The sequence below is a fragment of the Xiphias gladius genome, chromosome 10 (genome assembly GCF_016859285.1).
Source record: "Xiphias gladius isolate SHS-SW01 ecotype Sanya breed wild chromosome 10, ASM1685928v1, whole genome shotgun sequence".
NCBI lineage: Eukaryota > Metazoa > Chordata > Actinopteri > Istiophoriformes > Xiphiidae > Xiphias > Xiphias gladius.
This window is the reverse complement of record NC_053409.1, coordinates 9,022,841-9,035,249: the sequence shown is the minus strand read 5'-3', so window position 1 is coordinate 9,035,249 and position 12,409 is coordinate 9,022,841. Positions and strand designations below refer to the sequence as shown.

Genomic DNA, 12,409 nt, shown 5'->3' with positions numbered 1-12,409 from the left:
CAAAAGTGCGATGTGGGGCGACAGTTGAGCATATGCTGCAGCGAGGCCTACTTGCTTGTGAGCAAACTTCCGTTTGCCCTCAACAGACACTTGGGACGTTTCAACATCTGTTGAGCAAAGCCTTGTACACCTGTCTTCCTCTTCCTCCTCTCTAGCGGACCTGAACCCCCTATGTTCTCGTTCCCACCCTGCTTCTTTCCACCACACTCTCTTATACTTCCCTTTTCGTTCTATTACTAGCATCAGTGCACAGCTCAAAAAGCATCCCTGCAGCAATGTTTCTGGCACCGTGTTTCCCATGGCCACCAATCACACAGTGGGGTATTTACAGTGGGGCGAATCAAAGTTCTTGTTTTGAGGCTGACCCTGTAGGATGTGGGTTTTACCCTTGGCTGGTGATTGTGGCTGTCTCGTCTGGGCCTAAATGAGTCGATGCTAGCCACACACAGACATTACACTACTTTACACCCATTTACATAATACTTGCGTAACACTTTCAGTATGAATGCATTGAGTTTTACAACGATATCGTTTCCATGGATTGGACTGTTTATTTCTCTGGACATAAACTAGGTATGAGTTGAAGGGTTTGTCACGAAAATGGAAGCATTGAATACAGTAGCAATGGTTTTTTATTTTTTCTCTGGAGACATTATTTCCATCTAAGTTTTCAGGAGGAGGTCAGCAAAAGTTTTGGCACTGTTTTATCTGTAGTTCACCCACTGTGGCAACAGCTGCAGGATCATCTGGTCCCTTAGGCACATGCATCAGCCTCTCTCTGGGGACATCAGCAGTGTGAAAATCCCCCTCGCAGGCCTGAAAACAAGCTGCTCACAGCGGAAGTTGCTACATGAGACTGTTTGAGCAAAGAGCACAGCCTTCCTTTTCTGATAAGGGGATAAAGCTCTTTGCGTGTCTATTTGTGTGTGTGTGTGTGTGTGTGTGTGTGTGTGTGTGTGTGTGTGTGTGTGTGTGTGTGTGTGTGTGTGTGTGTGTGTGTGTGTGTGTGTGTCTGTGTGGAACAGAAGCAGTGCCACACAAGGACAGCCCTACAGCCAAGCAGGTTGAGGCAGGCAAAGGAGAGTGAAGGGGTGCCAAAATGAGGCCCAATGCACCCGGATTCTCTAACAATATAACAAGGCCCGTAGCATGTTGAGTGCAATCATCTCTCTTTTGTCCCACCGTTCTGTACTTTGTGTGTTTGTGTGTGCGAAACCATGTAACTCAGGGGTTGAGGCATGTTGGGGGTGATATGAGTGGGGTTGTTTTCAGGCCTTTTTGGCTGCTTGCCTGCAGACTTCATAGATTTCCCCGCACTGCTGCTGTTGCTGCTTTGGCCTTGTTGAGCACAGAAGGCCTATTTGACTGCGGTGACAGATCATATTAAAGCAATAAGCTGCTTTGAGTGTGTTATTTTAGTTCTAATGGTGAATGGGGTTGTTGTGCATGTGTGTGCATGTTTGTGTATAAGTGTAAGACAGGTTGTTCTAAGCAGCGAGATGCTGGGGAAAGGTGGGGGCCTCACAAGGTTGTGGGACAGGAAGACAAGCTGCTGCTGTCGCATACATCAATGCAACGCCAGCAGATGTGTCAAACGGCTTCACGTTCACACCTCTGTGCATACGAGCTCACACACAATAATGTGCAACACGCATGCATTTGCCCTTAAACACGCACACACAGTTCCTCAGAATGACAATTGATATTCCAGGTGGGTCAAAGTGAACGTGTGAAATGTGAAATGTGTGAATTTTCCACTGTGTAGGCATGCCCTTTTTTTTACTTTCAGTACTTTCTCTAAGGTTATCATGGTGGACTGCTGCAGTAATGTTGAGGTGATAAAGACTGACCTCTTTTCTGTGATGTTTCCAGCCTATTTTGAAAAGTCAAAACTTCCCTCTGTGTTTACCCAGAGGATTACAACCTTCTCTGCTCCTGGAAGCAAAAGAAAGATCATGCTACACCTATTATTTGCTCACTGTTCCTAACCATTAAGGCTTGAAGAAATAAATATCCAAACCACAGGGTGGTGGTACACAGCGTCTTTTCCAGTAACCAGCAGGTGCCTTCTTCCCTCAAACCGCCCCCACCTACACCCCCGCCCCCGCTGCCCCAGTGCAGAAAACAGTTTATTGTCATAATGCAGCGGGGGAGAAAATATTCCTCCACTCATGGGCCATTTATTTTTCTAAATGCAGATCGGAACTTTTATTGAATTACAGCTGAAAGGTCGTAATGGCTCCCTCCTGTATGGGTCAGTGTAAATAAGGAAGAGTGAGCACATACAGAGTGGGCATTTTACTTCCCTTCATAGGTAGGTAAACAGGAAAGACGCTAGGCCAGTGAGTTTAGGGGGGACTGGGTAGGGAGTAGATGGAGAGAGAGAGAGAGCGCGAGAGAGCTGAGTAGCAGCACTGGCCCAGCTTCTCAGTTGATTCTGAGAAAATGTTTTCTACTTGCATCATCAGATTGAAGCGCTGTCTGGTGCCTCTGTAAATAATTCGGTAATTCCTAGTGTGTCCTGCTGTTCTATCTGGCGTCACCAAATATAGGGCGGAAATTTTTGTCTGGGTGGAAAAAGAAAGGGCATTTCACCCCAAGGCCATTGTGTGTCTGTCTCTGACAGTCATCAGCTGGCCCGAGGAGGAGACATTGCCCTGTTTCAAAATGTTAGACAATGTTCTTCTTTTTTCCTGTTTTTAGCAGAAACTTGTGCATTGCCACTGCAGCAACATGCCGAAGAGCAAACAGAGGCAGCGAGGGGATAAAAGGAAACAGAGTGCCAGTAATAGACTATTGGGTATATTTTCTTTGTATCTCAGTTTAGTCGAGGTATTTAGACTAATTAGCTCTGCTTTCACATGAAAGCTTAAGTAAAAAAGCCTAAGTAGGATTACCAGCAGCTGTGTTCTTGTGTGTGTGTGTATGTGTGGCCCTCAAGGGGAGTTGCCCTCAAAGATCCTAGATGTGGTTAAGGTGGCAACAGTGGTCAAAGAGCTTCTATCTTAGTCCTTTATTTACCCTCCCATGACAAAATTTGATTATATTACAGATGCTTTCATGTCGGTGCTATTAAATTTGAATGCCTGACAGCAACAGTCCTGCAATCATTCATATTTAAAATAAAGAGGCAAAAAATGTCTTACAAAATAATTAACAATGGAGTGTCTTTGGCTGCCTGTAATGCATAGAGATCCCGCATGACCGCTGGAGGATACTGTCCTCATCCGTCACCAATAATCACAAGCCACAGACCTCAGAATGTGGTGGAGGTTTTATCCCAACATACAAGTTCCTCGCTGAAATCAGTCCAAAACCCGTTCAACGTACACTGCTGCATTCCAGTGGATTTATCAGTTGACCAATATTTGCTCTACTTCTAATCACTGAAGCCAAGTATGATGCGCCTGGAGTGACCCCCGGGAGGAGGAGGAGGAGGAGCGCCACAGTTGACGGCCTCCGGTCACTGCAGACGTCAAAGAGTAATTTCTCGGAAAAAAGACACAAAATCTGCCCCTTATCTGTTCCCATCTGTCTGTGAGTGGTATTGAGGCAGACTATCTTCTCTATCAAATCATAAATTAGTCGGTCATGAGTTTGATTGTTGAGGCTAACCACTATCACTATTTTTGTGTTTGCGTACTTGCGTGCGTGCGTATGATTATGTGCACAGGCCACTATGTCTCCAGGTCATACATCTTAGAGTCCTGGCGAGCCATTAGCAGTCAGGAAAGCACCCGGTGTCAGACATGCCACTGTTTTTCCCCTCCCCTGGCACTGATACACCTGTAGGCCTTTCTTTCAAAGACACCCATCTCCATTTTCAAACATCAAAGTCGCCTTTGAGAGAGCAATTCGCACCAAGGGGGAGCCTTTCATGTGATTTGTGGAGCATGGGCGTGGCTCATACAGCCGACTTAAAGAGATGAACGCACCTGGCAGGTGCATGAGCTGAGCACCCACACACGCAAATATATACACAACAACGCGCATGCTATCTTTTTGTTTACTTTACAGAGAGACTGCAATATCACAGGAAAAATAACACAGCAAATGTCATTGTTTGTCTATTTGCATACTCTGTACAGTCTGTGTGCCAAATGCAAATAGAATCAACCCGCCAACTCCAACAAGCACCCCCACTGCTGCTGCGGCGAGTCCCCCCCCCCCATGCCTGCCATTCTCTTCTCTGTGTGAACACACCCAGCCAAGCAAATACAGGCAACAAAACACGACAGCACTTGTGTGATTTCGGTGGATGCGTGGGACTATGGGTGTGTTTGACTTCTATCTGGACATATGCAGTTTATAGGTGTACGCATTGACCTTACTGGGGTACAACAGGCCTCCACATCCCTTAACATTCAGCAAACAACTGTTCTATTCTATCAGTTTCTCCAGCTTTCTTATCAGCCCACAGACCCCTGGGTGGGAACAAAACAGGTCTAAAAGATTTTGATTTTCACGAAAAAATGTAGTTTTCTGATTTGCCAGTCAGAACATTCAGTACTAGTGAAGTAACTTAAGCGACACACACACAGATTTTAACTTTGATACGTCGATTTTCAGACGCGGCTTTGAATTTGTCCTCAGATATTCACAAAAATTCTTATGTCAATTTAGAAATCATTGCTGCACACATTCTTTTTTTTTTAATTTTCAAATATTTTCTGCACATCTGCACAAATTATATCTGTTTGTGCAACTCTTTTTTTTTTTTTACACGTTTACAAACTTAAGTTTCAGTGAACTTCTAAACAGTATTTCACAAGCTCAAAATATTTCTGACCCTTTTTTTAATCTCTCTGACCTGCGGTGAGCAAACAGAGGCAGCGAGGGGAGAGTTGAGGTGAGTTCATCTTTTCTTCCCGGGGACTGATTTGTTTCAGGTTGAGAGATACAGAAATACAAACGGCCCCTCCCCCATGGGGGAAATAGGCAGCGGCTGATGTCATATATAAGTGAGGGAGTGAGAAGGGCACCAAAAATAAAGTTGTGGGATTAATTGAGAATAACCCTGCAGGGTGCATCGAGAGTGTGAGTGGTGTTGCAGAGGCATCTGATACCGGCAACAAACAGGGAGGGTCTTGACACTTACGTCTTTTGCTCTGTTTTTTTTCGAATTTCTAACTCGGCATGCTCTCTCTTGTTGTTGGATGAGGCATAATGTTAAAGCTGCTGCCCAGACAGAAGCGGAGGGAGAGTTTTCATCAACAGTTGCAACAGTTGTGTTTCCAGTTTGGCCTCGACAGAAGTTTAATAATAAAGAATAAAAGGCAGAAGGGGGGGTGGGGGGGTGGAAGGGGTATGGTGACGAATGCCGGATGTGTGATGAGGAAATCAACAGCAAGGGAGACAAAAATACTTAGCTGAACATTTAGCCTACTTTCTGTTCAGGAACAGAAGGCTGTCTGTGTGTGTCTATGTATTTATATCCATTTATGTGTGTGTGTGTGTGTGTGTGTGAGTGTGGATGCTTGGTCATCTGTGAGTCTTTTTTACAGCTCAAGTGTCGTCAGAAAAGCACGGTGCTCTTTGTTACATTGCTGAAGGCGAGCCACCGTTGCCGTCCTGTCCATCAGGTTCTCCTGACTGGATCAGTAAACATTAATAAAACCTCCTCTCCCCCGGTGCCAGCTCCCGCCGCTGCTTGGCTGGCAGCCATGCAAATGCCGGCCCTGCACAAACAGCCTGTAAAGCCCCGTGCAGGCCGGCTCCGCGGCCTGCCAGCCTGCGGACAGGTGAACGCAGCATAGCCAAGTCTGGCTTCGGGCTGTCTGCTCTCTCTCTCTTCCCCTATGAATGCTAAGGCTTAGACGCACAGGCAACATTGTGCGGCATTGTTGGTGAAAAATCAAGAGGTCAAAGCAGCGTTGGAATATACGAGTGTTTCTGGGGATGAGATTTATAATGAAAAAATGCAGTTAGTTTCATGTGTTAGCAATAGTGCCTCTCGGCTCTAGACGTTGTACAGCTGATATAATGTGGTGCCCTGTGGTTAGAGAAGAATGTGATTATTTTTATGGTCCTAATGAGGTCTGAATGGTAGTGTGTGTTCCTGTGCCGGGACATGACTGATATTTTACTCTTAGAAAGTGCCTCTTGTTAAAATAAGAGAGGTCCTTTATTTCATCTCACAAGTGATTTCTATTTTGAGGCTAAAAAGCCCTTCAGTACACCACATTGGACTGAAAACTCGGCTCAGATCTGGCCACTCATTCAAACCAAGACAATGACCAATATAAATATGATGAGTTTCCAAATGTTTATTCAATTAATCGTGATCAGCTCTTTGAATTTCCTGGTATATGCTGGATCTGTTTAACACTGCAGAGTAACTGGATGTTTTATTCATATTTCAGATAAGATTTGACTCAGTATTTTAAACATTTGCACAAATCTTAGTCACCAGGGGATTCATCTGAAGTAGGTCATAGGTCATTCAAATCCTCTCCAGATATATTCTTTAAAATCAGCCCTTGCAGAAGTTTATTTTCTGTCATTCTACGAATTCCCTCTCAGCACCGCGTAACAGAGTTTAACGGAGCCCTGAATTCCCGCTGCCCTATATTAAACGGTGTCACTTCATAGCGCCCAGCGCCAGTGTAAAAGTAGCGCGGCCACGCTGACGCCCCAGCTGAAGCTGTAACACGCCGACAGACAGACGGGAGACAATCTTAATGTACAGAGTTATTTCAAGCCGAGCCTCTTTTTCATGAGAATGCATCTTAGCACAGGCCCACACGCTCTGGTATTTTCTTCTTTAAACAAAAGACAATCAAATTGAAACCATCCACACATTCACATATGCAGTGTTTATTATTATCTCGTCCCTCCCTCCTTCACAGTCACTGTTCTCTTTTATAAATCTGCAAATAGCCTGGTGGAGGGGGGGGGTGATGGCCCTTTCTCTGTGCCCCTCAGCTCCCTCTCTGCCAGCCGTTTCCCTCCTCATCTGACACTTGCTGCCACCCTCTCTCTCTCTCTCCCTGCTGTGGTCTGTTTTGACTGGGCCAAATCGTCCCTCTCCCAAATAGCCCCCCTCCACCACCGCCCAGAGGCCCCCATTACAGACGCCATCTCTCCACAGGTAGATCGCGAGATCCCCGCCATCTTGTCTGTCCCGCCTCGAAGCTCCCGGGAAATCCGCGCACGCCCGCCTCCCTCGGCAAAGACCGACTGGTCTGATTAACGCCGTTTCTCCACCGTCCCTCACACCAGCAGCATCAAACCGCTGGAGGGTGGCGCTAACAGCTCCGGCACGCGAGCCTCCCTGCCAGGGCTAACGGTGGCCAGAGTCCGCTTATGCGGTCGGGCAGGTAGGACCCTTCTGACCAGCGCTGGGGGAGCTGGGGGTTGAGGGGCCGGGAGGGAGGAAGAGGAGGAGGAGGAGGAGGAGTGGGCTTTCACTGAGCTGAGCCACCTGCGGCTTGGAGACTCACTCAGCTCCTCTTAGTGGTCTTGAGTTATGCCTTAATATGCTTTACAGTTTCCTCTGACTAGGGCCGTCCCTGTGCCCATACTGCGCGCACACACACACACACACACACACACACACACACACACACACACACACACACACACACACACACTGCACTACTCTACTTGTGAGGACAATATACTGCGCTACATTCAGTCTCTAGAGGCTTACTATAAGCACGACATGTCGAACCTCGGCCTTCACCTGGCCCTCATTCTGATCTTAAACCCCCCAACAAGTCTTAGCCCTAAGGTTTAATCGAGTGGAAACCGTATTTTTCCACGTGATCGTGGGAACAGATTTTTGCCTCCACAGTGTGAGGAATATATAGCCCACACACACACACACACACACACACACACACACACACACACACACACACACACACACACACACACACGTTATCCGACTTTCTAGCAGTATCACTTTGTAATTATATCACCCGCGTTCGACTCATGCAGTCCTTCAAGCCTGTAGAGATACTTACACCCCCGCTCTCAGAACAGCGAAGAACTGCCCCCACCGAGTGGCTCCGCGGCGCTCACATCGCACCACGATGCTTCTTAGCAATAACAAGAGTAGTGTGTGTGTTCGTGTGTGTGTGTGTGCGCCTGCATGTACTCACTGCGCGGTTCCCGGGGTCCATCCACGGTGACTTTGATGGCGCGGTGGTAGGTGGCCACCTGTGGCGGTCCGGTGAACACGGTGATGGTCAGGGTGAAGCTCTTCCCTGCAGCACAGCAACATGTCCGTGAGATTTATGGGAGACATTTCACCTTCTGTTGTGGCCTTTTCGAACTATCTGTGCAACCCTTTTTTCCCGCTTGTTTGTAACAATGCCTCGCTTGTTCAACCTCCGATCACCACCTGCTTTTGTTCTTCTGCAGCCTTTGAATTAAGGTTTTTTCAAAAAATAAATGAAATCAATCAATAGATGAAATAATTAAAAAAAAACAAAAAACTGCGGGTACAATTTAGATTATTGGGAGAATGTGTTTCCAGATTGTTCTTATAGCGACAGCTTATTGTGTTCAACGACACCAGATCTTGCTCCCATCTCCATCAGAGTCCTTGCAAAAAAGGCATCTCGCGTTGAAAAGCGAGTGCGTGGGAAGACAGACAAAAAGAAGAAGAATCCTCGGGCGGGGTAGCCGAATACAGAAATGAAAGGTGTGGGCTACTTTTTAATTCGAAGACGAGAGCCGTTTTCCAGTCATCAAACCACATCTATTTTCACTTCAAATGAGGTATAAAAGGCCGGAGAAAGGCCAGAGAAGACTGCGGGGAATGACAGAAATGCCTCCTCTAGATGAAGATGTTTCAGGCTTTTAAGGTCATTTTTAGTTCACGATATTTGGTTATTTACCCTAGAGAAATGGAGAGGTTTGGATTCACTCAGTACAGTGTGGAAATGTTGCAGCGCGCCCGTGCATTTAGCACAACACCCTGCAAATAGGTCTGTCGATGTGTCGATTTAATTTTTTTTTTTTTTCCCTTAACCTGCAGCAATTAAACACACCGATAAAAATAAAAAAAATAATACTTCGTGGTGGCGGGGATTGTTTGACAGATTGCCCCGGGACACGAATTACGAGGTGGTTTTTTTCTTTTTTCTTTTTTTTTTTTTTCATCCTCGCCTCAGATTTACACCAAGTGGATAATTATTTGCAATCCCGGGGATTAGGAAAATTAGGCCGCAGTCACACTGCAACCGTGCACCGTGACGCAGGCCAGACATTTCAGATGACACCCTCGAACGTCAGTTGGCAAAGCGCTGGCACCCGCCGTGCCCACACCTAAACGATTCCACATTTGTGGTTTTGATCTTTGTACTACACGACAGAGATCGGGCCAAAACTGGCAGGCATCCACCTCCAAGCTATATTTTAGGGGAGAAAAATGGACGACAGCTTCCTGGCCGTGCGACATATTCGGTGATCCAGACGTTTAACGATGTTTCACGTTCACTAAAAAATAATAGCACGCTATCAGTTGTCAGTCCGCTTAGACCCAGAAATATAATCTATTATTATTATTATTATAATAATTATTATTATTATTATAAGCGCGTTTCCAAAATTTGCTGCAAATGGCATCGCCAGCAGAGACTTTGCCAGTCTCTTATGTGTGTGTGTGTGTGTCTGTGCGTGTGCTAGCTGGTGTGTGTGTGTGTGTGTGTGTGTGGGAAAGCGACAGAGAGTCTCCGCTCACCTCGCCCGCTCCTGCCCACGAAGCGCAGGTCGTTGAAGCGGGCCACCTGGTTCTTCATCACGGCCGAGGCGTTCCTCAGCTCGGCCGAGTAGTTCTCGTCGTTGCCGGCCATCACGGTGACCAGAGTCCCGTCGGGGACGTCGCCGAGAGCCACGACCTGTGCGCAGGAGAGAGCGAGCGGTCAGCCTGGGTCGCCGGACCAAATGCACGCAGAACGCGCGCGTAAAAACCGTATCCGGCGCCCGTATTAAACTCAAATAATGTTACATCTTCACCACAATGTCAGCAATTAACCAAATTATATAGCTGGGAGATTCCCTAAAGTACACGCCTCAAGCGTAGCCGGTTAGCATTTAAATATACATTTTATAAACAATTTTATGACATGCATGCCATTACCAACTCTGTTACTGTTGCGTATTTTTCCTTGCGCTCTCATCGGATCTGAGCCAAACACCTGATTTAAGCAAACCAAGGCTCGTTGCTGACACAAGCCACAAATAATTTACCTATAAAGCATCACAATAATATATAGTAGAGCAAAACGTAGCAGTGAAAATTGAGCTCGGATCTATTTGTTCAGACCTCTTGTAATTGGAGACCTCTTTTCTGCAATAATTTCTGGGCCGATTTTAGGGTGCTATTATTCTGTATGGCGGAGTTTAAAGCTAGTAAAGGAACAGCTTACCTGTACTTGTTAATAATTTTACATCCTACACAAATGCAATTTGCAGAGAGCAAAAAAGCCCAACTTCCAGAGCCCGCTCTTATTTATAGCCCGAATAACTTCGATGAAATGACCTCCTTAAAAAGTGATCTGGATGCTCTTAAATCAAAAAGTCGTTTCTCATGCGTTTCCCAGAAATAAAAAAAACACACAGTTTGCGTCATTAACAATCAAATATGATCAATGATATTTAGAAGCCATGTGTCTTGCCTTGAAAGCCACGGGGAGCGTCTTGTTGCACCTCCAGTGAGACGGGAGCACAGAGCAGAGGAAGTTTGGGCTGTCGGTCCGGACCAGCTCGCCGGCGTGGTCCGCCAAGACGTCCACCACGTTCCTCGTGTCCGGTCTTGACCTGAGGGGCCCCGGGGTGGCCATGGCCCCGTTGCCGTCTCCAATCTTACTGCAGGGGAAGGACGTGGAGGGCGGCGTGAACCGTCTGGTGGTGGGCGGCTCTACGGGAATATGCATCACAACAGCTTGGGTCAGTGCCACCTGACTGGTTTGTATCAGAAGAGCAGGACTCTCGGGGAGAAAAAAGAAAAAAAAGGGGGGGGTTTTTTCTTTCTTTCTTTCTTTTTTTCTCTTCTTTTTCCTCCAGGCGCCGATGGTCTCAGGAGTCCGCCGAGTGAGCGCGGAAGGATGGAGGCGAGAGCGCACTAAGTCTGAGCGGAGAGAGCCTCGCTACCTTAACAGAGAGCGTGAACTCTGGTGACTGTGCGCCTAGATCATCTGCACAGGATGCGTCCGCCTGAGGAACATCGGCGTTGCTCTCTCCTCGCTAACTTCAGACACAAGCCCCGCGCGCTCCCCTACTTCTCTCAGAGCCGAGTCTGTCGTCTGTCGCGGGTCTTATCTGTCCCACACTTGACGGACAGTGCCGACCGCGTGTGTACGATATGCCGACACCACCGAACTACCCGAGCTTTCACTCCGAAATCGCAAATCAGTCAGTGTGGTCAGATAATCCAGACGTGATGCAAAAAGAAGTTAGGCGGTCCTGCTTGACTGCCTTGCTCGACTAGAGTTCTTAAAACAGATGATCGCGACTGCCAGACGCCTCCTCAGACTCCGCTGGGAAAAACAACAACAACAACAACAACAACGAAAAAAAAAAAAAAAAAAAGAACCGTAAAACTCAAATTCTCGAACCCGAATATCTACAGTCAAACTGAAGTTGAAGTATATCAGTGTCCCTTTCGTGCGCAGAAGTTCTCGCAACTTTATCCTGGTTGGATCTTCCCACGAAAAACGAAAACAACGCTACTGTGGGATAGAGGGAATTGTCCTGTCGCTCCAGTTTCCTTTCAAGTTATCCGCTGTGGCAGGGCTCTGGGGCGCAGGAGGGAGCCGCGAGGCTGAACTGCCGTGCAGAGTGCCGCGATATTATTTTACCCGAGTCATTTTAGTGTTTAGTGCTCGGGAGTGTGGAAATGATCTCCACCAATGACTCTGCTGGGTTGGGCTTTCACCGGACCAATCAAACTCGCCGCTGCTCCGTCTGCCACCCCGTGCTGCTGTCACACACACGAGCTTAATTATTGATCCCTATCTGTGCTTTTTCTCGCTGCTCGCGTTTTTCTACACTGCACAGGCAGCGCGCGTCAACCGATGGGGAAAAATGCGGACGCACTGTGACATGTAAGGCAGCTGCTTTTGCAGAAGGGACCCTCGGTTTATCAGAACGCAATAAAAAAAGACTTAGATTTATTTGGACGCAAATTGATTTTACATTGGAGCCAATAATCATAACGCAACGTTGGCGAGGTGGAGCAACCATAAATGTGTTAGACATTAAATTTGATGGACTTTCAAGATGTAAAAAAAAAACACAAAAAAAAAAACATCCTGCTTTTGTGCAACACAACCTTTGTGTGGAGATTGCGAATTGCTAGTCTTTTAGGGAAGGCTCTAATATCATGTAATAACATAGAAAATAAAAGATCATCACCTTTATCCCAGTCGCAGTGATTTATCACTGCACCTTCTCTGCT

The 12,409-nt window shown here is 46.8% G+C and overlaps 1 protein-coding gene across 1 annotated transcript in view; it reads right to left on the bottom strand.

Moving 5' to 3' along the window:
* Window positions 1-11,778, bottom strand: part of runx3 (RUNX family transcription factor 3) — a 29,377-nt gene extending 17,599 nt beyond the window's left edge. Inside the window, exons 1-3 of the mRNA XM_040137841.1 lie at window positions 10,629-11,778; window positions 9,692-9,848; window positions 8,106-8,210 (exon numbers count right to left, since the gene is read on the bottom strand). Coding sequence (XP_039993775.1) covers window positions 8,106-8,210; window positions 9,692-9,848; window positions 10,629-10,886 — 520 coding nt within the window. The 5' untranslated portion in view covers window positions 10,887-11,778. The remainder of the gene's footprint in view (window positions 1-8,105; window positions 8,211-9,691; window positions 9,849-10,628) is intronic.
* Window positions 11,779-12,409: the final 631 nt, after the last annotated feature.